General features: G+C 46.3%; 1 protein-coding gene across 14 annotated transcripts in view; it reads right to left on the reverse strand.

Moving 5' to 3' along the window:
- Positions 1–25016, reverse strand: part of CACNA1B (calcium voltage-gated channel subunit alpha1 B) — a 302614-nt gene that overhangs the window by 133656 nt on the left and 143942 nt on the right. For all 14 annotated transcript variants that reach the window (XM_084494378.1, XM_084494376.1, XM_084494371.1 and 11 more), the window contains 2 exons: positions 18456–18559; positions 4070–4185 (listed from right to left, as the gene is read on the reverse strand). In XM_084494378.1, the coding sequence (XP_084350504.1) occupies positions 4070–4185; positions 18456–18559 (220 nt within the window). The remainder of the gene's footprint in view (positions 1–4069; positions 4186–18455; positions 18560–25016) is intronic.

A 25016-nucleotide genomic window follows, 5' to 3' on the forward strand; every position in this document is an offset into this window, starting at 1 on the left:
ACTGAACACCTTACTGCTTTGAAAACACTTTTGGGTTTCTAAATCATGTGTAGGACACCTGCTCACAACACCATCAAAAAGACTCCACTGAGTAACAATTTTCCATGCTTAGTCTTGGCTTCATGATAAACTTATATGGGAATTTTACATGAAATCTCCTGTTATTTCATTTGAAAAATATGTAAACTCTTCTGACTATCCCATGTCTTCATCCTTTAACATGCACACAAGAAATGGGTTTAAAACCTTCGTATCTGGTCTTTGTATGATCCTATTTCAAGGAAGTCAACCTCTAAGGAAACTGACTAGAGAGAGGGTGACTTTTTTGTTATAAGTCATGCATGTCTACATTCAACACTTCAGTACATCAGCTGTGTTACAATTTTCTCCTTTGTTCCCAACCCTTCACTAGGGAAAGCCTTTGTTAAGCACTCGATCAATTAAGGCTTCCTGTATTAAGTATAGCTCAGACAAGTAGCTACACATTAAAGATATGATTGCTTAAAACACCTTGGTATAGATTCCTCAAGCAGATACGCTGCTGACTGTATTAAACAATCCACATTTAAAACAGCCTGAGCTACCTTTGCTTCAGTTACAACCATCGCTGCACTTCTGGTGATTTATCAGCAGTGAGTTGGCACCAAAATATTTTAGCTGTGCCAAGGTACCTCCTTGAAAACTTCACAAGCACTTTTTGTTACTATTTTCTTCCTCTTTATAGCCTTATTTCACCACTGGAAAAAATTAAAAGTGCCCCTAGAAAAAAAGGAAAAATGTAGTCAGATACTTAAGGGCCAGGCTACTAAAGATTTCCATTCTTACAACACCAATGTCTATTAAGACAAGTCATTAAACCAGGCCTGGAACATGATCGAGTCAGACAGCATTTAAGAAGTACAAAACAAAGACCCACTGTTTTCTTATGGATGACTAAACAAGCTCCAATTTCAGTATAAGAAGGGGTTAATAGTAAACAACCTCCAAATTTTTTTCAGAACTACCTTTTTAATGCAACACGTACATCAAGAGATATTGTTACTCACTTCACAAATAGAGAAGGCTCTAAGAAACATTAAAGGCACTCAAAAGTGGTCAATAAATAATGAGTATAATGCTAAATTAAAATCAGTGTTGACAAATGGGAGGTAGTGTACAGATGAAGGAAAGATTTTAGTCATTCAAATACTTTCCTTGGTTTTACACCCATTACAGCCCTTGAGGTAGGAACTTGAGCACTCTTGAGAACAAGGAAATCTCCTTTCCAACTCTAGCAACTACTCAGAATATGTAAAGTGCTACAGAGCAAAACCAGATTAAGTATTATACTTAAACATTAAGTATTAAGATGCCCCTTTATGAACCAATGGAACATAGTTTTCCACTCTTCCTACCTTGCATCAAAAATAAATAAGAAATAAGTGAAATAACAAAATGCTCTGGGGTGGATACTATAAATACTAGAAGCCTAGAGAGCCTTCCATGAGAAGAGCAGAAAAAGAGCAGATTGGCTCTGCACGCTTTTGAGCAGAATAAAATAAGGTGAAACAAGGTAGAGACGCAGCAGAGAGTGAGAATTAATAAAAAGAAATACCAAGTACACTCCTGAGCTCTTCCTCCCACTGCAGCAGAAAGACATCATACTTAAAATCAAGGAAAAAACATTTTTCTTCAATCAAATCAACTATTAACATGTGGAACTCCTTGCTACAGGATTCATTGAGGTCAAGGATGCTAGAAGGATTTAAAAACAATTAGATAGTTACATGAATAATAACCAAACCCCTCCAGAGTTACATTAGAGCAGAACACCAAGAGCTTTTGCTTTGGCAAAATTTATGCAAAGAGCTTACAACATCTCACTGCCTGGGGCTGTTGCAGGCTGGATAGCCTCTGACCTCCATTCTGCTTGTTTTTCTCCAAAGCACTTTCCTTTGACCATGACCACACACACGGTCCTGGGCAAGGAAGAGTGGCACAATCCATGATTCACATGGGCATAGCTGAAATCCTGGCTTCGGAAACAGAAATGGGAAATCCCCATCGGTTGCACAGTCCCACAATTACAATGCCTGAATTCCAAACACTTGATTCTCTCTTTTGTCTAGTCTTCATAATATGTTTGTTTTGTATTTAAAGATTTAATAACATTAAGTTGATTAGTTGACTTTAATTATTGTTATTATTCAGATGCACTAAGAAGCTTTTTTTTTTTTTTTTTTAAAACATTCCTATTGTATCTTCAACAGTGCCTTTACAAGATATTTTTATTATTCCCTGATTCAGCTCTTTTGCATACACTTGCATGTTCTGTAAGACCTTCTGGGTCCTGTGTTATTAGACAAAATAAAAAAAGATGAGCATTTTAGAGAAATTTCACTGTATATTCATGTGCCATTTATACAGCATTAGCAACACAGAAATAGAATAGCCAGTCATTCCCAAAGGGACTTGGTGCTTGGAGCAGAGGCTGGCTGTGTATTTTATAACTTCTCCAGCTCAACTTTCAGACCTCAAGGTTCAGCTAATGACCTCCTCATAGCTTTTATTGGTACAACAGTCCCCAAAATAAAACAAAGCAACCCACATCCCTACAAGGAAATTCTCATCTTTATTTTATTAACGGAGAAACTGGGTTTTAGAGCCCAAGAAATCTCAAGAGCCTTAAAAGCAAGATGGCAGCAGAGCCAAGGCAGAATCACAGCACTCTGCTCCAGCTAACCAAAAAGCCATTAATTAATTTGATTTTGAGGTAGCAAAAAGCTGTAAACAAACGAGAAGACAAGTTCTAAATGGAAAGGAAAGCAAATGGCCCCTGTTTTCCTACAGAACCACAGAATTAAGGGGAGATAAAGAGTGGTTGCCTAATTGAGGGCACTAGCCATTGAACAGTCACAGTGAATAAAAGTCAATACAACTGGCACTCAATTGTTACTGTGCATAGTGCTCTGGGGAATAATGGGATCAAGCCACCATATAAACTGCCACTAGCTCTTTCTGTTTTACATTTCAGACCTCTTTCTCTCTGGCCAGGTTGTTAAAACTCATGTTCAGGCCACTCCTGTCTGAGGAAGCTTCTGCAGGCCTCTTTGCTGGCCAGTGGCTCACAGCTGGCACCAAGGCAGAGCAGAAACAAAGGTTTGTCCCACAGCTTCAGAGCAACACAGCACCAGTCCTGCCACCAGCCAGCCAGCTGATGCCCACACCACATCACTACACAACGTCAGACCTCAGTTTCCCCATTTGTAATGGGCAGAGGAGAAGCTGACCTGCCTAGGAAGGCAGCTGAAAACCTATTTGTGAAGCCACCACTTCTTTTCTCCCCATCGTTATTCCAAAAGGCATTTTCAGTTTAAGCTTTGCAGAAATGCAAGCAAGGAAGCAAATCAGCCCCAGAAGTTTTCTCAATGCTTAATGAATTGCACTGTGGTTATGTCAATATATATTAGCTACTCTATAACACAGAAGGGTTATTGGTAATCTTTACCATCCAATAAAAAGAAAAACCTGCTATTTTTGTTAAAATAGAGATTTTAGGTCTTTCTTAAACTTGATCACTGCTTGCAATAAAGCCTAATGTTCAGTTATAATAGTTCTAAAGCACTGTTCACATGCGCCAGGGTAAGTTTCATGGAAGTGATCTTTGTAGCTCATAAAAATGACACTCCAGTGTATTTTGCCATCATAGCAAGAGAGGCTTATAAAATAGCTGTGGTGGAAAGTAAATAAAATATAAATGACTCATCTCAGGCAACAGTTTCCCCACCACAGAGACTGTGCACTGTATCGCTTTTTGTATTATATCATATTAAGACAATTGCTTTGATCTCAGCAATAAAGCAGGTTGGCCCAACTCCTTTATTTCTGCTTAACCAAACTGGGATCTTCTGCAATAACTTCAGTGTGACTGCTCAGGAACAAGCATAACAAAAATAAGAAGTGCTAGTTGGGTCCTGTCCAGGCTTTGCTGGCCAGAGATGCCAAGAACTGGTCCTGGGGTCCTTGTCCTTGCCATCACCAGACTCTACGTGCCACGCACCTTGGTCCAACATTAGCTGTGTCTCCTTACCTGCTTTGAAGATCCACTCCAGGTATCCATTTAGCTCCCGTTCTATTTGCTGCTGCCTACGGAGTTTCAGGAAAGCTCGGCGATTTTCTACCCTCTCTCGTTCTTTGGCAAATTCACTACAGAGGGAGAAGAATAAGAAAGCACATCACATAAAGTCAGGGAAAACACACAGCCCTTCTTTTGGCGTTGAGATTGTCTTCACAAAGCCTGTGAAGTCGATAGCAGCAGGAACCACAGCACACTACACATTGCTGCCCAACAAGGTACCACTTTGATTCTACCTCAGCTCTTTCTCTGCCCCTCATCCTGCAGGAGGACTGCGAAATCCCAAATGCACACAGTTCTGTTCTGGGGCCACACAACATCCTTGCCAATGAGATCCTGATGCACTGCTGCATACACCCGTCCAGTCAGGCATTACAAATTGCTGTCCCCAATGCTAATACATCTCCTCCGTCCCTCTCCACCACCTAAATCACTATCCCCAGATAATTCCCTCTAGAAGCAGAATATTTTGTCAGAGAGGCACCAGTGGTCTTTCAGTTCAGGAAGAGATTTACGTTTCCCAGTTCACCCTCCTCAGAATTTTCCCTCTGGGGGCTTAAGCCAACTTTGACAAACACAAGTTGAACAAGAGCTGTAGGTGAGGTTGGGTACTCTGCAGGAAGGTGAAATACCCTCAACCCAGAGCATCTGGGGTAACAACGATCTTGCTATTTGATAAAATCACATGGAAAGCAAGCAAATTGTCATCAGATTATGACAAGGCTATAGAGTGTGTGGGGGTGCGGTGAATGAGAAAGGAAGCAAATAACACAGGCTGGAAAAAAAAAGATTCACCCAACCACTGCAAAAGCCTTTTCCAAGTACATCCTACAGCCTACCTTGCAACGATGCTGAGACAACAGTGCGGCCCCCACCTGCAGACACCCACACTAAGGCTTTCCCCAGGCTGACCTGTGTCACCTCTAGGAAGCTCCTGGTGCTCCACCTGAAGCTACCTCTGCAGATGTACATGTCCTCTACCATTTGCAGGGCTCCAAAACAGCCTCTGCAGCCCCTCGCTTTGAGCACACACCAATGAGGGGTAACAGGACTGAATCCCATGACACCTTAACCTGCGTGGTCAGAAGCGTGATGAGGTTTTGTCCCTCACATACACCAGTGCCCCAGTCTTTGTCCCACTCGACATCTTAACATCGCAGACTCCTTTCTTGCAAGCCTTAGTTAACCTCACTCTTCACTACCACCTCACTAATCACCTGCTCATTACCCATACATGCTCCTCAGTCAGAATCTAACAAGGAGCAGGAGATGGGAAGGAGGAGGAAGTATGGGGAAAAAGGAGCTGCAAGGGCCAAAGCCAGCTTTGTATTCACAGTCTCCATTTCACCCCTCCAAGCTGACAATTTGCTCAGTTTGGCAGGACTGCCTGACCCGTGGAGAAGGGGACCGCAGGAGGACTTGGCTCAGCACTGCGACACACGCAGCTACCAGCCGTGGATGTGAGCTGCCATCAGCTGAGCTGCGCTCCTGATTTTGGCAGCATGCTCCCAGTCTCCTGATTCCCCTCTCCTGTCCCCCACCTGGCAGCACAGCCCATCCTTGAAACAGAGGAAGCCGAAACACCGCTCTGCTCTGACAGCTTCTCCTCGGCATGTGTCTGCCCAGTGGCTCGGGAGCCTGCACGTGTCAGCTGGGCTGCCCATTTCCTCCCTCTTCCTTTTTAACGTGCTCGTTTCTGATTCAGCACCTGCTGGTTGGGGCCACAGACCTCCTCTCCTTTTTCATTTCTCTCTGGATGGGGAAAAATGGGATCGGACAACGCGAGGTGACAACACGCATTTAACCTGCCGGGAACAGAGGGGTGGGGGATGATTTCCTGCACTGCTGGCGTGTGTCACCGTGCATTTCCAGAGCGGGGCCGTGCCGGGGGGCAGCAGGAGGCGATACCCAGCGGGGAGCCTGGCCGAGGGCCACAGCGGGCAGGAAGGGCAGCGGGTGAGCTGTGGCACTGCTCCCGCGCCCCTCAGGAGCAGGGGAGGGAGAGCTTTGCTGCAAAGCCTTTCATCCTCTGCCAGCTCCTAGCTGGCCTAGGGACAGTGAAAGCTAACTAGGTCCTGTCTCTTTATTCTCAACTTTAAACATGTAAGAAAATGAGGTAGAAACCATGCTAAGTTGCAAGCCTCCAGTAGTTTCTGCGCAGTCATGCACTCATTTCGCAAGGAAACATTGCTGAGCCTGAAGCTACCTGCGCCCACCAGAAGCTGCAGGGAGGCACAGCCCTGTGCCAGAGCCAACCAAAGCAACACCTCGTGGCCTAACAGCCCCAGTCCAGGCCTCCTGCTCCCTGCAGCTGGTTTGTCCTGCCAGAGAAGCTGGGAAGGCAGCTTTCAGGAGATGACCCAGGTACCGTGGGTCTCTGCTCACTGACTGTCGTCTGAGCGCAGCAGGCTAGGGACTGGAGTGCCCTGATGGGTACTCTTCTTAGGGGAAGAAAGCATTGCTCACTCTCTCAGCTCTCCCCAATTAAGCTGGAGTTTTACAAAAGGTTTCCATGTGAAATGCATTAATATAAGCATGCTTCTCTCTCCTCCACTACGTTTATCATCATTCAAGAACTGAAATATTCCCCATTTGCAGTAACTGGAAAACTCTCAGAATTCCTGCATGAGAGCTTTTCAGAAAAATTTCAGACCATTTTCAAAGACAAATAGAAAAATTCTATCAAAATGTTGTGTTATATCTAGAAATACTTGAGCTGAAGTTTTCCTGACAGTTCTAAAAGAAATCAGGGAAAACCCCATAGGAATGTTTGGCAGCAGTAAATAAGTTTCCTGTTTTATCCAGAATAATTGCTATTTATGCCACTGACTTGCAAAAATCTCCTAAACCTTCTGGGAAACTTAGGCAGGAAATATGCTGCCTCCTGACCAGCTTTTCCTTTAGGACTTTCTTCACAGCTGGTCCTCCATACTTTGGCCAATTTTGTATGGCAGAATACTGAATAACGCTCCTCTGTTGTTGCCCTCCATCAATCACTTTTTCCCCAAAAAAGCCCCGCAAATGCTCCTCTTCCAACACTGCCTGGGGTGAGGCATTAGGAGGAGGAAAGCTGGAAGGGTTGGTACTCCTACACACAGCACAGCATCGGGAGACACTGCTTTGGAGGAAGACAAGCTCTGCCTTGGTAGATGACTACAGCATATTTTAGTTACAACATGACAGTTGTGAATAACTGATCCTACAGAGACAAGAGGAACAGACATCAACGGAAGGGCATTCATCATAGAAACCATACGCCACACCAGTCAGGCTCAATGTGTCACTTTTTTTTTTTTCCTCCTCAAGAGTGCTTAGTGCTTAAAGTCATGAGGAAAATGGATGATTGTCTCTTATCACATTAGGGGGAGGAAGAGTAAAATATATCATGGTGTAAATACGCACTGGAATGGCCACTTCAGAGAAACTCACGAGACTCCCCAACCATGAGAGAGGCAAGGTCAATTCATGAGTAACCATCAGGGGCCATAGAAGATTATAATCCAATGACATTCTTACAAATACTTTACCTATGTTGGTCTTAAGTGGGAAAAAAAAAAAAAAAAAAGTCAGACCAATCAAAAAGGAAAACAAACAAAAGCCCTAATCTCCATTCTCCAAGTCTCTGATCAATTTTTCTATGTAAGAGAAAAGAGCAGAGATGGAGCACCATGTAACATGCCTCCTGGTCTTGGGTTTCGTGGTGCACACCCAGGCTTGCTGCAAGACTAATCACACCATTCAAACCTCTGCGATTCAGGTTTTCCCAGTAGAAAGCAGACACAAGTGCTTCCCACTCAAAGGAAAGAGGCAAAGAGAGATGATACAGCATTACTGTCATTGCTACCACTAATAGTGGTGGTGATTAGCAATTCATGATAATGACATAGGTAATTAGCTCCTCATTCAGAACAGTACCACTGAGCTACACATGATCTCATGAAAACTCAGATCTTATAATGGGAGAACAGCCTTCTACTGAATCTAAAGCACAGTTCAGAGCAAGCAAAAACAGCACAGATCTCAGAAGGGCCTCACTAAGGACTCCCAGAAAGGAATTGAAAAGGACTTCAAAATTTTATGTCTAAAACAAAAATCAGTTTAAGGATTGGTATCATCTCTAGCCCAAGTATTTCAAAGAAATGAGTAAGGCTGAACCTGGATGGCATTGAGGGACATAGTCCTGCCTGGAAAAATGCAGCCCCCAAGAGCCAAAAGGAGACAGATAAATTTAAGTGGGTGAGCTGCTAGCTAAGGAACTAGCCAGGCCTACAGATGTTTGACTGCCTGAATTACTCACAGGCCAAAATGAATTCTCCTGATGGAGGAACAAAATTGGCCAAGACAGGAGGCTTAATTTGTGAGCTTTGTTGCTCGAACATGGAGCAGTGCCCAAGTAGAGACTTGATATTTGACAGCAGCCTGTTAAACAGCCCACATCACTTGGGAGCAGTGAGGGACAGGCTGGGGGTAGCTGATGGAATACACCAACTCCTCTGGCTGCCTGACGTGCAAGCTGGAGGAGCATCACTGCAGGAAGCACGTGCCAGAGGATCAGCAGTGGCACAAACTCACACGTTTCGGGGGCTGCTTGGATGAGGTGAAGCAATAAAAATTCCTCTTTCAGTTCATCCCATTTAAAGCCAGCAAGGAAGGAACCTCAAAAAACGATTCAGTGCCAATTACCTGGCTATATTTCTGCAGACCTTCAGAAAGAACAACAGTGAACTACGAATATCCATAAGATGCTACAAGTGGAACCAGGAGATAAGAACATGCACTGGTAGGACTCCAACATACAAACATGCTGGGTGATAAAACAGGTAAAATAGACATGATACTACCTGCATTTTGATAGTAAAGCCAGGTCTCTTGTGCTCCTGGCAAGATGCAACTGCTTGCTGAGGGGCTGTACATTACTTATCAGACCTTCTGAGTACCCTAGGGTGAGTTAGTGCACAGGGACCATGCACATCTCCAGGCATCCTGAGAGCATCCACATGCAGGCAGAAACACTTAATTGGATTTAAGAGTGGAAGTCCATTTCCTAACATTTATTTTGGTTAACCGTCTGTGGGAAAGAACTAGAAAAAGATCCTTCTTTTTTGTTTTGTTTTCTTTCTTTCTCAGGTCCCTGTGATGAAGAGCTTTGCCACCTCATCCTAATTCAGCCAAATCCTTGCTGCTTGGGTGACGCCAGTTTTGATAGCATGGTGGGGGGCAGATTCCTGCTGAGCCCTCCTTGTACTCCTGCCATCTTACAGCTCTTACAAGGCTTACGTGACTGAGTTTGCAGCCACAAACACACAGTCCTGCAAAGACCCCTGCAGCTTGCTTCGGCAGGGTCTGATCTGGTTAATACGCCTAACATTTCATTCACTAACCGCATCAGCATCCAAGTGTTCATAGAAAAGCAGATTCTTGCTGCAGGGAAAGAATTTGTTCTGCAGGTTCATATCTCTGTCTTTTGTCTTCCTGAAGAACAGCAAATCCTTCAGAAGGGGAAGCGTGTGCTGGATGCAACAAAAAAAAGCCCAACACCTTTATGACTGTAACTGTTTATACAACAAAGGACACAAAGCCTTGGCGGTGCTAAACATTTATCTTACCTTGTGCAAACCTGTACTTTGAGAGGCAAAGGCAGAGAGCGAGTCCTGGAAGAAAGAGAGCCCACAGAGAACCAGCAGCAGCAAGATGGATAAGCAGCAGCAAGACGAAAAGAAAAGCAGCTGCTGGGGGTCCTGGATGAAGATGCAGGAAGAGTCTGGGGACCTGCTGAGCATCCCCATACCCCTCCTGAGGGTGCTGTGGTGACTCAGACCAGCACAGAGAGAGGTGGGCAGGATGGCCAGGAAGGAGTGAGGGTGTCCGAGCAGGGCAGCAGACCCCATCTTCCCCTGATTCCTGAAGCATTTTGCTTCAGCAGGGTGCACTGTCACTAGGGAACCAACATTGACTGCAGCACCAGAGACCCTTTGAAATCTCTCTGAGATTAAATAACCGAGCAGAGGCCCAGCACAGTCCCAGCACGACTCCAGGAGCCTGAAAAGGGCTGGTGGGGAGGCAGCGGCAGGGGAGCAGGAGTCCTGCAGGGGGCCGGCAGCCTCCACCTGGCCCCCTCAGAGGCCCCAGCCTTTGGTGTTTCTCAAAGGAGCTTCACCAGGAGAGGACCAAAGGCAGCCACAGCAGGGACCGAGTTATTCATGGCAGCAAAGAGGAGGCAAGGAGCAAGGGGAAGGGATGGGGAGAAGAGAGCGATGTATTCCCTTCAGGGCATTAATCAGTGTGGAGGCCTGTAGAGGTGGAAGGCTGAACGGGTAGAATCCAATTTGGCTTAGGAAAGAAAAAGATGAAAACCAATACATCCAGCAGCAAAAAAAAAAAATAATAAAATCCAGAGCCAATCTATCCTGGCAGAGAGATACAGGAGGCATCAAGGTTGAGAGAGAGCTGGGCATGACAGCGCAGCAAGAATTACAGAGTTTGCAGCACTCTGGGGAGCAAGACAAGAAGTGCAATTTCCAGCAGCCTGCATGTGAGGGGTCATGGCCTGGGGCTGGGAACCCACAAAGCCAGCAGCATGTGGCTCAGAGCTGTGCATAGCTGACACCTTGGAGGGCTGCAAACAAAATGGGAGGAGACCAGCAAGGAGCCTGGTTCTTTACCGTAGCATCAGACATCTTCACCAAAATCAGCCACGAGAAGACTCCAGGATTAACCAGGGTGTGGTTATCCTCATGCATAGGCAAAAACTTCAAGTGCAGAGAAACCCGCAAGCAAAACTTAAAATAATTTGATGCCTCTGCCTTACTGATTTGTAACCATGAACATAAATGCATGTAGATTATTAACCCAGGGGTCTTAAATACCTCTAAAGCTCGGGCCCAGGTCACCACGGAGCACAAAGTGTATTGATTAGAAAGCTTGTCTGAAACAAGAAGGGAAAAAGCATAGAAATGCACTTAGTTTGGGCAAGAAGAAAACCTGAGGGAGGTGGAAGAAAGCTCCTCCCAGGGGTGCAAAGGGATCACACAGGAAAAGTGCTGGAACAAGATGAAACTAAGAAGGCAATTCACCTGGAAAGCCATCAATAGGAATTTCTTCATGCTGGTGACTTTTGCTACCTCTAAGATTCTATTTTCTTGTCCAAAAAAAAGTGCTTTGCTGCAAAGTCTGAGTTTTGAACCTTAGTATTAAACAAGGAAGCCCAGAGGAGGACTGGGATTCCTTAGTGCTGAAGATGACAAAGTTCTGTGGCTCCTCACCTGCCCCAGGTTGTCCCATCAGCTGTATGAAATCCCAAATACACCCACTGTTATCTGTCTCACCAGCAGCTCCAGCCAACCAAGATGACCCTAGGCATGGTCCAAGGGGTCATGCCCATCTGCCCGAGCCCGAGCCCAGACATACAGACCCAGCTGGCTGAGCAGCTTCACCCATCCCAATGTCCACCATGTAGGAGTAAGGACCGATTCCATCAATCCTGCACAGCCAGAGCTGCTGCTGCTTCCTCCTCATTGCTCTTAAGAGTGGAAAAAAGAATTTCTCCTCAACCAGCCGATAAAGGATGAAAGTACCACTGTGGGATTGATCACTCGGCACCAAGCCGGGCTTCACAGTCACTTTTATCACTGAACATAGCAGGAAGATGCTTCAAACGCAAGCTAGATATGGGACACGTCGTGTATTTCTAGAAAGAGAGTGAAGAGGTGAAGCCTTCAATGCATCTTTCTTCCTTTTGTCTTTACATCCAGCTTGTGATAATTTCACTTTGATTCCATCTAATCTGATATGAACTGCTGCAAGTTCCCCAGCTGGGCAAAGCTGGTCCCAGTGAGGGAATGGGACTGGGCAGAGGAACATCATTTGTCTCATAGCACTGATTGCCCAGTTCAGCTCAGTGCATGTGCTGGATAAACCTCTGGCTCTGTTCTTCAAGCCTCCACCCCAGAGTCAAAGCAGAATGCCCAGGCAATTTAAATTTCAGTCTCCTATGCATCATTCCTATCTTGCAGGCTTTAATTTCCATTGCAGCTTAACAGAAGGTCAAATAAATGTAGTCCATCCCTCCTGTACAAAATCAAAACAAAAAGAGCAAGGGATCTACACTTGGTAAGACATTTAGCTTGTTGAGAGGAAGCTCACATGAAAAGTCATTGCTCCTGCAAGAAACACATGTGCTTCTCCCAGATTTGAGTGCAATGGTGGATTTATTAAAAAGGGTGAAGAGCTAGGAACAACGGGAAAGAGAATATTCCTTTTGTTGTGTCTTTCCCCTTGTTTTTAAGCACAGGTTGAGGAAAGACTAAAAACAATGAGGACGCAGAGTTTCGTATCTTTTCATGATGCAGCTCTTCTAATGCAAATAATTAACAGCAGCCAAAGTCAGATCACAGCAGGTAACAGCGAACTTGGAACTAATTTTCAGGGAAAATGAATGATTGCCTCTGTAATGAGGGAGAAGGAGGACAGAAGAACGCTTTGCCATTATGACAAATTAATCAGCCTAATTCTTCTCCAGTCTCTGCATGTCTTGCAGGCAGAAGTTTTATGATCCCAATCTGGCAAAAATCCTTAGGCTGGGAAAACATGTCATGAAACTCAGCAGAGCAAGTCACCAAGACAGCCGGGTCGGTGAGGTCCTAACGGGGCCATGCTTACCCCTAGCAAGCTGCTCGAACAGCCCCAAGGTCTCAGTGACCCAAGGCACCACAGTCAGCAGTGGAAACAGATACCCCCTGGGGAGACCAGAGGACAAGGCAGGGAGTGTTTAATGTGGCCACAGAGCATCACCCCACAATGCAGACTGCTCAGAACAGCGTGCTGCAGTGAGGAGTGAAAGCACCGTTTACCCTAACCCTCAATTCACCTGCAAGGTGCCAGCACTGCCCGTGGCTGTGTCCCTTGCCAGGCTCCTGCTGTTCCAAAGATGCTACACCCACAGAAAACGTCTCCCTGTGGCTCCTACACCAGGTGGTCTCAGACAACAAGAGGCAGGCATTGCACAGCTCGGGCAGAGCAGCTCTGGGCAGCATTACAGAAATACTTGCACAGGGAAGATGCAAACTGGCCATCACAGTGCCTCTTCCCACTTGGTTATTGCAGCCAGATGAGTAAACCTCAGGAAAGATAATTACTCTTCATTGGCTGGTCTGGAGATCCCTCAGGCTTCACCATAAGTATTTGAGGACGTGACACACAGCATTTTTCACACTCGAGACGCACAGACCCAGGGCTCAGATGCATCATCCACAGTGTGCTGCCCTCTCTGGCCATGCTCTGGCTGTCTCGCCACCCTCACCCCTCCTCACCACTGCGTGAAATGGTGCCAGAAAGCACTTAGCCTTGAAATAAGTCAAATCATCTTCCTCGCAGCAGCCCGTGATCATGTTTATCCTCTTTGCATCGTGTAACCCAAAGCATCCGAACAGTCACAAGTGTATTGTGCAGGACCATCCAGCTCATTACCAGGCAAAATTAATGCCCAGTTCAACACCCAGACAGTATGAAACTCTATAATCCCACCAGCCCACAGAAGAAAAATGGTAGCTGGGCTGAGAGGGGAGCAGCATCAGGATGAGAAACACAGCATCGAAAATCACTGCTAAGGAGGGACAGCGGGGAGCTAAATGTGCTGATGGAGATGGGGCCCCATGTCCTGGTGGCAAGAGCTGCAGAGCAGGATGGCAGAGGGCTGCAGCCTGCTAGCAAGAAATCACTCCAAAGGCATAAAAATAAATGAGCATTGGTCAGGATATCTCCACTGCATGGGGGATTTTCTTCTCTCCTCTCTGGAAACTGCAGAACCATGCACAGAGTTCAATAAAAAATTTATGAGGATCATCACTGGGCATTTTCTGGTTAGAATCAAAGCCCAGTCCCATGACACGCTCTGCAGCAAACAACCCTGCATTCAGGCAAAAGCAAAAGGTGTCTGGGGTCAACCCTTCTTGGCATGACTTGGAGCCAGAATATTCCCATGGTGCCACCAGTGACAGTCAATCCCTTTTTCTTATAGAAAGTTTGTATTCCCCATGATGGATGCCTTTATTGCTGCCTAAATCACAAAGAGTCTACAAAGAATCTGGTAACTAAGCATAGTCACTCGCCTCATTTGATGGAAAAAGGTGGCTCAAGAGTAAGAACTTAAGGATACAAATACCTAAACATTTTTACTAGTGCTGCTGTTTCACACTGCTCTGGAAACCTTACAAAATACTGCCACAGGTTCTTGGAAATCAGGTACCCCAACGTCCTGGGATGAGGTCAGCATTGCTAGACCAGCTTTTCATGATTAAAACAGAGAAACAAAAACAAAGCCAAGTGCAGCTCTCCAACATGAGCAAGACATGTCTCATTTGTCTGTCTTCAAGTGGCAGACCACTATAGCTCCAATAAAGATGTAAATGAGCCTACCAAATGTCTTAATGTTACCAAAAGAGAGAGAAATCTCTCCTCCTGCTTCTGCTCTCCTGGCCCCACACAGCCCCGACCTTTTCTTGAATCAGCCATGGCACTCATCAAATGCTCCTCCAGAAAAATTAACCTGTTTATTCCTGCTCCACTGATGATCTACAGGGCTGATGAGTTTAATCAGTTCACAGAGAGATCAAACAGGCATCAGAGAGGGAAAACAGAGAGCAGGGGGAATACAAAGAGAGAAGCAGAGAGGAGAGTCCCAGACGTGGAACACAAACCTGCATTACCCCTGCCACACAGCAAGCTGGATGCTGTGCTTCTGCCGCTGAGCCCCACACCTTTTGTGAGCAAAGGCTGTAGGATTGTAGGAGCTGTTGGAAGTGCAGCTCACTTGTATACGTGTGTACCCACCGCACCTCACCGGGAAAACTAAATCTGACCGTATCCATAGTTTGACAACAGCAGAGTCTGCCATTGCCCGTGATGTGCAGCCTGGCGGGGGGAAACTGCCACCAACTTCCCCAGGCAGAGCCCCCTCTTTAGCCGTGCGTGGGCAGGCTGACACACCAGCCACTTCAACTCATATCTGTAGTAAATATACAGGAGAACGCAGCAATCCTACTGCACTGTTGGATAAACCATGTTCCCAGGTACTGCACAACCCACGTCCTAGGACCACTGGGTGGTCTACATCTACTACATCTCCATCAGGTAACTTCATCTCAGTACTTGGTGGCACAAGGAGAGCAGAGCTCTGCTGGCAATCTGGCCCACAGTGCTCGTGTCAGGGAAGGGAAAGGAACAGAAGGCAGAGAGCACCATTTCGGGAGGGTATTTAAATATTAACTGATGACAAGAGCACTGGCAGTGCTTTGATCAGCATGCTAGAGGAGGACACGCTGTACAGCAGGAAGAGTCTCATTTAGTCTGGATGACAGAGTCAACATGCTTTTAATTACATCCTTAGCCATGCGCTTGGAGGATTATGTCATATCAACTGTGGCCCAAGATTTGGGGTTATTTTTATACACCAAGTTTTTACCAGCATATACGTATTTCCACATCTCCCTGCCACTTTTCTGTCTTCACTTTTATTATAATTCCAGAAGCAGCAGCAGCAGAGGAGACAGGTTGTTTGCTCTTTATTTTGAAACAGGTAGCATCTCTTCTGTAGCATTTGTATTGCAAATGCTGCCATATTTTCCTAGCAGAGGAGACTCAGGATCCTAACCAGATCAATCTACCTCCACTGCTCAAACAGATAAACATGAAAGCTAAACCCACCTTATGAGGCAGCTGCCCAGTGTTGACACAGGTTCACAAATAACTACAGAAAGGCAGAAAATTCCATTAGGAGTTATGGAAAAACTCTGTATAATCTAATATCAGTGGGAAGCTCAATAACTTTGTTGTCATTTCAGATTATTTATATTGCCATAATCAGTGATAGTGTCTGCATACCTACTTCAGAAATCTCTGCCTTCCTTATTGTCCACTGAGGAGCACAAATACGTGAGAGAAAATAGTTCAAAACAAACAGCAATGAAAAACACTCAGGTAAAAGACTTTTCTGTGGCTTCCCAAAGCACAGGCTGGCACACTGAAGCTTAACTAATATTCGTGATGAATATGGCAGAATATTGGAAAATAAAACACAACCTTCCCAACAGGATTTTTGTGGAAAAGGGCTGTAACAAAGACCATGCACAAGCCTAGGAAACCAGTGATCTAATCTCAGCTTGCCACTGTGCCTGGGGACATTATGTCCCCTCTTTCTACTCTACTCTACTGTTCCCTCTCTAATGTGTGGAGAGGGAAGGTGGCAGAACATTGTGCCACCCTCAGGAGAATAAAGGCTGCAAGGTGCTTAGATCACGAAGATAAAAAGCAGGTGAGTGAATGCTGAGATAACCCTGTTCATGGGTTCTTTGTAGAACCCCTAACCCTAAATTAATTTTGTTTTATAGAGAATAGAAGGTGGGATATTGCTGAGGATCCTCCACTGCAGGAGCCACGAGAAGGCAGTCACTGGAATGCAGATTGCATTACGTCCACATACACTTATCAGTGACCCCTCCTCTGTAGTTCTTTCAGTGGTCAAAATCCCCATGCACAGAGACTCATGCAAAGAATGTCCTCCAGCAAAACCACTATTTTTCTGAAGTGCTATCTGGGACTTTCTGTTAGAGAATATAATGACAACAGTCTCTGCCTTCAGAGGGTCTTTTTGTCTTTGTGGTGTCTTTCCATCACCAGACTGTTCACATATACCCAGGTTCCTACATTGCTCAATAGCTGCAAGCCCACCAGGAGCCTGCTGAGCAATGTGGTCAACACCTGTGCTACGATGTTTATTTTCTTCAGCCTCTCCCCAGGAACTCTTCCAGCCAAGGAAATCAAACCACCATATAGAGTAGAATTTAAAAGCTTCCCTCTGTGAAGAAAATATTATAATCCTTCCCACTTACAAAGGGAAAGTTGACATACAAAGCTGCCTTCTCGTTTTGTTTTCAACAGAAGATACACATTTATATAATATTCATAGCTTGCCCCAAGCAATGAGAGGCTTTCAGGGGAGCCAGGCTGAGGTCCTCATCTTTCAGTCACCAAATACGTGTAAATCCATCACAAAGGAACAGGAGCCTGCAGGCTGTTGAGCTTCATTTTAGATCACAAGCATCATTTCAGCCAATGTGGGCTGACCCCGCTGCGCAACGACGAAGATGAACTACCTAACGAACCACACGTGGTCCTGCCTCTGGTGCTCGTTTGAAATTGTATGTCAAACAAGCATGGTCACAAGGCTTCCCATTCCAAGCATCTGGTTATGGTGGGATGTCTGAGGAATGGCTTTGATTCAATGGCTTGCATTGGTTATTGATCGTGGGCATTATTCCTGGCCCAGCAAAGTACAGCACCTGGCCTTCTCCATGGGCTCTCTTGTGATAGCCCATCTCCCTGTCTTCAAACACAACTGCACTTCTGCTTCCTGCTCCTTACCCCAGCTCATGCTCTGAGGAGGAGGATCCCAAACAAAATAACAACACTGAGCATGAATCTCATCTTTGGAAAACACTTTTCTTTCTCTAGTAACTTAAAGAGCGAGCGTACAACACTGGAAGGCATTTACCAGTCAACAACATTAACTCTTTTCTCTCTTCCCCAGCTGCCAAGAGCCAGAAATAAATCTAGATTTTTATAGATCCGTATAATTGAGATCACCTGGATGGGCAAGGAAGAAATTGTGTGCAAAATGAGGTGCCAAAGTCTAAGAGCTCACAAACCATTAAGATGAGTCAGATTGTTAAATGTAGATCAAATTTCCACAGACGCTGGGGGCGTTCCAGCTAGGCTTCAAACTTGGCAGCTCCATCTCTACAATGGCCCAAACCCAGAACTCATATCCAGCAAACACTGAATCCTTGGCTGACCCCCGGGCTTTGAACATCAAGAGACCGGTACGTCCCCAAACTCCAGACATTGGCTTCAACGGCTAGAGATTTAAAAATAAATAAATAAATGAAGCCGAGATCTTTTAATTGCCTTTTGTCGGAGCGTCAAATTTCCCCATGCTGCACAGCTAGACCAAATCCATTATGAGCACTTTGATTTTTAAGGCAACACAAGAGTAAGTGGTGGCTCTACAGGCCGGAGCCAATATAATTAGAGAAATTTGCTTACCTTCTGTCTGGATTCATATCATCTCAATTTAGTCTATCCCATGCCCTATAGCTCTGCATTCTTATAGGAATAGCCCACAGCAAGGGAAGGACAGGATAGGAAACGTGAAGAGGGGTGATGTACAGTGCAATGTATCACTTCGGCTTCTCTTTGTCACCTCCATCCTCTCCACAGAGCTAAAACCCACAAACACGCCTTCCCTTCTCACGTCCAGGTGGAGACAAGCAAGTCATTGGTGTCTTACCCTGACAGGACGCCCAGCACCAAGTTGAGCATGAAGAAAGAGCCAATGATGATGAGAGGGATGAAGTAAAGCCAGTTCCAGGTATTTCCTGCAGCATCATTTGTCTGGAAACCAAGAGAAGGGGAGAGAGAAAAACAAATATTAATCAGGCTCAGGAGCACCACAGCATAACGTGCAGGGCAGAGGGCACTGCTGATTCCCCTCAGATTTCCTTGGGGCCATCTACCACCAATGTACTGGTCAGTTATGAAGTAAATTTGGTAAGATTTAACCACCAGCAAAAGACCTAACAAACCAAGCTGACTGTCCCACCACCCACCCCACAATTCGTCATCAGCTCCAGCACAAAGACTCATCTCTAATTCCAGGGGGGGGGACAAAATATGACTTCAAATGACCCACCTCTGTGTAGGCCTTTTGCACCAGCCTCCTCCCTCCCTCCCCCGAGCTGTGAGCTGCCATGTGCTGAGCATCAGTGCCGTATTTACATCCGAACTGAGGCACACAAGGACGGGAGGGAACCACAGCCTTCCCCTAATCCGGGCTGCGTGGCGCCGTGCCCAGAATCTGTGCACGCACACGGCGCAGGAGAAGACAAGAAGTCTGCAAGAAACCGAGGCGTCCTCAGAGCGGCTGCAATCCCACATCTGCTTGCTCAGCACTTAGGAATTCTGTCATCAAAACCCCATCTGAGGCTCCCTGAGTAAGCAGCAGCCTAGATTAAGGGGAGGGAAGGGTGTTTTAGTTTATGACAAAGTTTCTGCATTCATCAACCACAAGGGAGCTCTTTAAGGAACTGCTGAAAAGTAAAATGCCACATGGCCATTTACCGGAGCCAAGAGAAAAAATGCAGATTCTTTTCTTGCGAGTGAAGAATGCAGCAACTTGAGAATCTGACGTCAGGTGTAAGGGAGGGGGAAGGGGAAGAGAAAAGACCCGAAGACATTCCTGCTCTCCTCCCTCCGCCTGCAGCGGGTAGAGAATAACACGGGCCCAGAGCTGACAGTCCTGAGATGGTGGAGCCCACAGAGAAGCTCTCACAAACATCACCTTGCAGAAAATGCAATCATTCTATCTGATGTCGGTGCCTTTTCTTTGTTATCCATGGTGCTTTTTAGCCACTATCCCCTATCATATTTGCAAGTGAACTTCTGCTGACCAAAAGAGCCACTGAAAGAGGAACGGCTTATTCCAGCCGGGTGTGCTCAATGCCATCTCAAAGTGTCTCTGCACAAGCCACCTGTGACCTGGGTGACCGATGTCACAGCACTTTCTGCAGGTAATAGCACTTAGGACACCGATGCAAGCCAATACCTTCCGAGTTGTTTTTAATATGGTACATATCTGCACAAATCCTTCCTGGGGAACCTTCTCCAGATCACACGAACGACAAGCAGTTCTCCAAATAGCTACAATCTTCAGAAATATCCGTGTCAGTTGATCAGTGACTCACCGGGAGGAACAGGGACTAACTAACCCAGCCACCTACCATCCCTCCGAAAGGGACGCGTGTGACAGCACCGTGTGACAGACAAATGAATTTGAAGAGAAAACAGGCTGGGAAAATGAGAGCAGAAGGACAGGAAAACTCTGTCCCATCCGTTATCTCATTTTAGGGATTTTAATATGCCTTTACCAACACTTGCCATCGCACCCCAGCACCGATTCTCATTCTGGTGACCAAGGTGGCAGCGCTCTTGCTAGCGGCTGGAGCAAACGCTCCCAATTCAGCGAGGCTGGGAACTGCCATCAGCCAGGCAAGGGGGGCTGGAAAACCCAAAAGGAAGAGCTGGAGGAAGGGAACAGATGGGAGAAGGGAAACCACATAAACATGCAAAGAGAGTGCAGTAGGTTCACTGCTGCCAAATGATCGTTTATCATTTATTTATTCATTTGAAGCCCAAACTTGGCGACAGATCCACAATTCCATGCCACGATCAAAGCCCTTAAAATGAAATGTGCTGAAATACGACTAATTAACCGCCCTCTTCTGAGTGCTTGCTAGACTGCCTTATGCTCAGGGCAGGGCAGGGCCTTGCTCTGCTGGTCCTGTCTCACACAGGGACCCAGGACAAGCCAGAAGACAAAGCACTGGGCACAAAGGTGAGCAGAAAACCCATCCCGAGAAAGCAGAGCCTTTATGGACATGCAGCATCTTTCCCAGTGCTCCCAAACACACTTGAACCCAAGCAGAGTTTGCAGCAGCTGCTCTGCCATGGTGAGGTGCTTTCATGAATCAAAGCTGGGAGCTGCCAGGAAAACCAAACTCTTCTCCTCCAGGAAAAGTCCTGCAGGCCCTTCCCCGTGCAGAGCAACCCGGGCTCAGGCTAGGGCCCAGCTCAAGGCTTGCTCATTAAGCAGGATGAGCCAAGAGATCAAATCAATTTTTATGTTCCAGCTGAAATACTTCACCGGAGTAATGCCTGGCTGACTGTCAGTGCCATTTGATCCTAGCCACAGGTCTAAGCCACCAGGGAAGAAGCAGAAACAAAACACTTCTAATGATGCACCAGATTTACATGGGGAAACAGCAGGGCTCACAGGAGAGCTCCCTCACTGCTCACCTGCTGATAGCAGCCACAGGGCTCTTCACAAGCACCACCTCAGCAGTGCCCAAAGCGAGCTGAAGGCTTGCTCCAGGAGCACCCTGGGCACACACTCCGAGCAGTTTGTGTCCATTAAACTTGGCAACATCAGACTCCCACGGGACACAGGCTGCATAGGGGGAAACTGAGGCACAGGAAGTCTCAGAGACTATTTAGGGTCACGGTGAAAGTCAAGACCCAGAGGTCTGTTTGTTCTGCATCCAAAGCCCATAAAAACTGTCCATCCACTGCAGTGCTCTTCCCAACAAGCCCAGCTGCACCACGCAGCAGGATGGCCCAGGGCACAGCAGGATGCCCCAGGACACAGCAGGATGCCCCAGGACAACCTTGGCTTTAGCCTCCTGGGGGCTCTCTCCTCTCCTTCACGCAGCACCGAGCACTCCGACAACATCCCTGAGCAGCAACACTATGGCTGGCTATCTGTGCAGATAAACGGGTGAATACTGTCACCTGTAACAAATGCAGAAGCTAAAAGGTTTCTGTCACACAAGGAGATTAATGCCCTGAGCTCCCAATAAAGCCAAAGGAAACAGAGTGTGCTCCAGCAAAGCACGAGGAGCCCCGTGCAGCCTGTCCAACAGCAGAGGAAGGCCGGTGCTAAAGCTCGCTTTGTCTCCCAGACACAGAGAGCAGTTCAGCCACTGCTTCATTATGCTAACAAGATGGCAGCTGCATCTAATTATTAATTCATTTAAAGGTATGTTTTGAAGCAACCAACTTGAAAGCAGCCTACTGCTGCTTGCAATGTGCTGCAGAGAGCAGAAATGTTTGTGTGTTACCTTTTGGCTTCCTGTCTGCAGCCCTGGCCATGACCCCGTCTCTGGGACAGGCAGGGAGGCAAAACCCTGTGTTTGGCTGCCCTGAAGGGGTTTTTAATGTTGCTGGAGCTTCTTGCTGCTGCAGCAACTCTGTCCCAGCCAGCCCCAGCCCATCACCACCATAGGATGGGACTTCTCCAGCCAGCACAGGTCAGCAAAGCCCTCCCTGCTCAGCCATCCTGGTAGCGCACCACCAGCTCTCCAGGGACCCTTCCTAAATCCAGCTCTCTGCTCCCTGTGGCTGGGGCATCACCAGGGCCCTCACAGCCCATCAGCCTTGCAGCCTAATCCAGACTCCGTGGGGGGCTGATCAGAGGGAGCAGATGTGCTCGGGCAGGGGAAGCAGCATGTAAACACTGCAGAGCTTCCTTGCCAGCACGGCTCCCACCAGAAGTGGGAAAACACGACAGCCTCTGTAGAAAGGGACCCACAGCCCCAAGGAAAGCAAGTCTGTGTGGTTCCTACCAGGGTTGCTTAATCACTGTTTGCATCAGTGATGAGCTCCTGGTTCTGGAATCCCAAAACGATGAACGTGCATTAAGTGAAATTTGGTTTACACGCAGCCTTGTGAACAGGCAAGTTACTGCGGGTGGCAAACCTGAGGTTTCGGAAGATTTACAGACTGAAAATTAGAGCAAGTCAAACAAAGAATAATCCCCCAAATCCTATCCCCCTCTTTTCTCTAAGCAGACAGCACAGCTGCCCACACGTTCCCACACTCCTCCAGCTTCTACAACAGAACCTAAATCCGTATTTCACGTGGGAGGCGGATGGGGGATTCCCACACAGCCAGGCTTTTGTGCCACCTCCCAGCAGCCAGCAAATCGAACACTAAAGCCCAGGGGTGAACCTGAGTCCCAAGGGATCTGCAATCTGGAGCTGACAGCTCCTTGGAGCTGGTGTGAGCAGAAGACCTGCCACCGCTTTGCACTGCCCACAGCCCCATTCAGCACATGCCAAGCAGTGATAGCGCATGTTTAAATAACAACCTCTTCAAATAAGCTATTAAATGCTGCTGTACCTGATTAAATCCTCTTGGGCAACACAAAAGCAGCAGAACAACAAAGACCTTTGCCATAGGAAAATGCCTGGTGGCACAAGACAGGGACTTTGAATACCCTATTTGTAGACCGTCATGCTACAGTGAACCTAAGCAAAAAATTCTCACTTTTCAGCTTCTCATTTTCCAGTTTCTAATCAAAATACAGTCATTCTAATTGCCTCTCTCCCCGAATCATCACTGTCTCCACTTGCAGCCCCTTTATACCTGTGCTGAGAGGGAAAGAGAGCTCAGGGATGTCCACACATTCTCCACCAGCCCAACTCGGTCACCAAAGATCCTCATGGGAATGCACTGACCTTATTGTAAGCTTATAATTAATGGATTATACAAACCTCCTAATGACTTGGACTTGCACTGAGGAAGCCACTGCAGGTTGGGATGTCAGTGCAGGCCAGCTGCCTCCTACCACCCACGCAGCAGAGCCCAGCCCTCCGTGGCATCCTCCCTTCAGTGCCTGCACCTCCTTGAGTGCAGCCACCACAATGCAAGAGCACTCCCTGCTCGCAGCCAGAGCTAAGGAAATGCTGCAAAGCTTCATGGCTTGGAGATGAACGCCCTTCTGCCTCTGCTGCACGTGGAGGCACCTCTGGAGGCAGCACCGAAGAGAGGAGCTGCACAGCCTTCACCAAGTCCCTCTGACAGTGCCTGAAGGCAGCCAAAATGCTGTCACAGGTATTCATCTGTTGGCTTTGTGACTTTAAATGAGACCTTAATGGCAGTGTCTACAGAGGCAGAAAATCACAGACCATCACAGACCATCATCCATTCACCAGCACCACCCTGGACGGCAGACCCAGAACAAAGTGCGGGTTGGTCCTGCCTGCAGACTTCCAGCTAGGGTTCCCTGGCTACATAAACCAGCTTGAGAGCTGCTAGAAACCCATATACCCTTAGAATGACTCCACTTAAAAAAAAAAAAAAAAAAAAAAAAAAAAAAAGCAAACCACCACCCTTTTCTGAACATGGAAAACATGGAGCCATTCCGCTGTTTACACCTTTCTTTTTTCAGCCTCTTTGGGCAAGATTCACAACCCTGAAGTAATTGCCCCACATCTTCAAGGAAGTCTTTGTTCTGTCCCATCTTTCAGCATATTCTCTGTCGATACTAAAAAGAAGCAATTAGCAGACTAACATACAAACCTTGGAAATGTTTCCAGAGCAGGGTTCGATAAGAAGGGATCTAATTTGACAGATACAGCCAAAGCTGAAACAATGCAGACCTTAACTATTTACTATGATTTTAATCAAAACATGTAGTACGCCTAAAGTTCACTCTTTAATTTAACCAGTGCCTGACATATACGGGGCAATTAAAGTGCAATCTTCCCTTAAATAAGTTATTTAGCATAGAGGAAAACTCTCAGCTGTCTTTGACAGATGAACCTTATTTACCTTTCATCTGATTTTTCACAATTCTCTCTTCACAGCTTCTGTTAATTAGCAACACTTTATGTTTGATTTATTTCTATCTGTTTCCATTCTTAGGATTAGGTGAACACAGAAATTTCCAGGAACAAAGCGGAATCAAAACCACGTAAAGCATGTACAATCAGCACATGGAGCCCTGCTCTATCCAGCACATTTTCTCCAGGCACCAAATTACACCTGCTGAGCTCTTCAGCAGAGTAAGACCTTGGACAAGACGGCATTAAGGCAGCAAACCCAAATTTGCTGTGAAAGGCTTTTCTTAGTTCAATCTGTGGAATTAATGACTACCCAGTCTATTTACAACATCGTCACAGACTCAAATCAGGTTTAATGTGGTTACTTCTCTAGGTTGCTTCATGGCCCACATTACTATAACATCCCAAAGCATCAGTCTTCAGTTACAGAAAGAAAAAAGTGCTTTCACGGATGGACAGTGAGGTATGTAGGCTTCATGTGAACTTAACAAGTCCTACTCCAAATCTAACTCATCTGAAGTCCTTGAATACACACCTGTGGGAAAGCATAAGCTTTGTCTACTCGAGGCAAAAAATATTCATTATTATTTAAACTATATTTTTAACTGGAATCCCTGGTGGAAAGTCCAGGCCGCGTTCAACTGAAATCTTTAGAGATAACAGGTCTGCAC

This window comes from Aythya ferina, assembly GCF_964211825.1.
Source record: "Aythya ferina genome assembly, chromosome: 20".
NCBI classification, from domain to species: domain Eukaryota; kingdom Metazoa; phylum Chordata; class Aves; order Anseriformes; family Anatidae; genus Aythya; species Aythya ferina.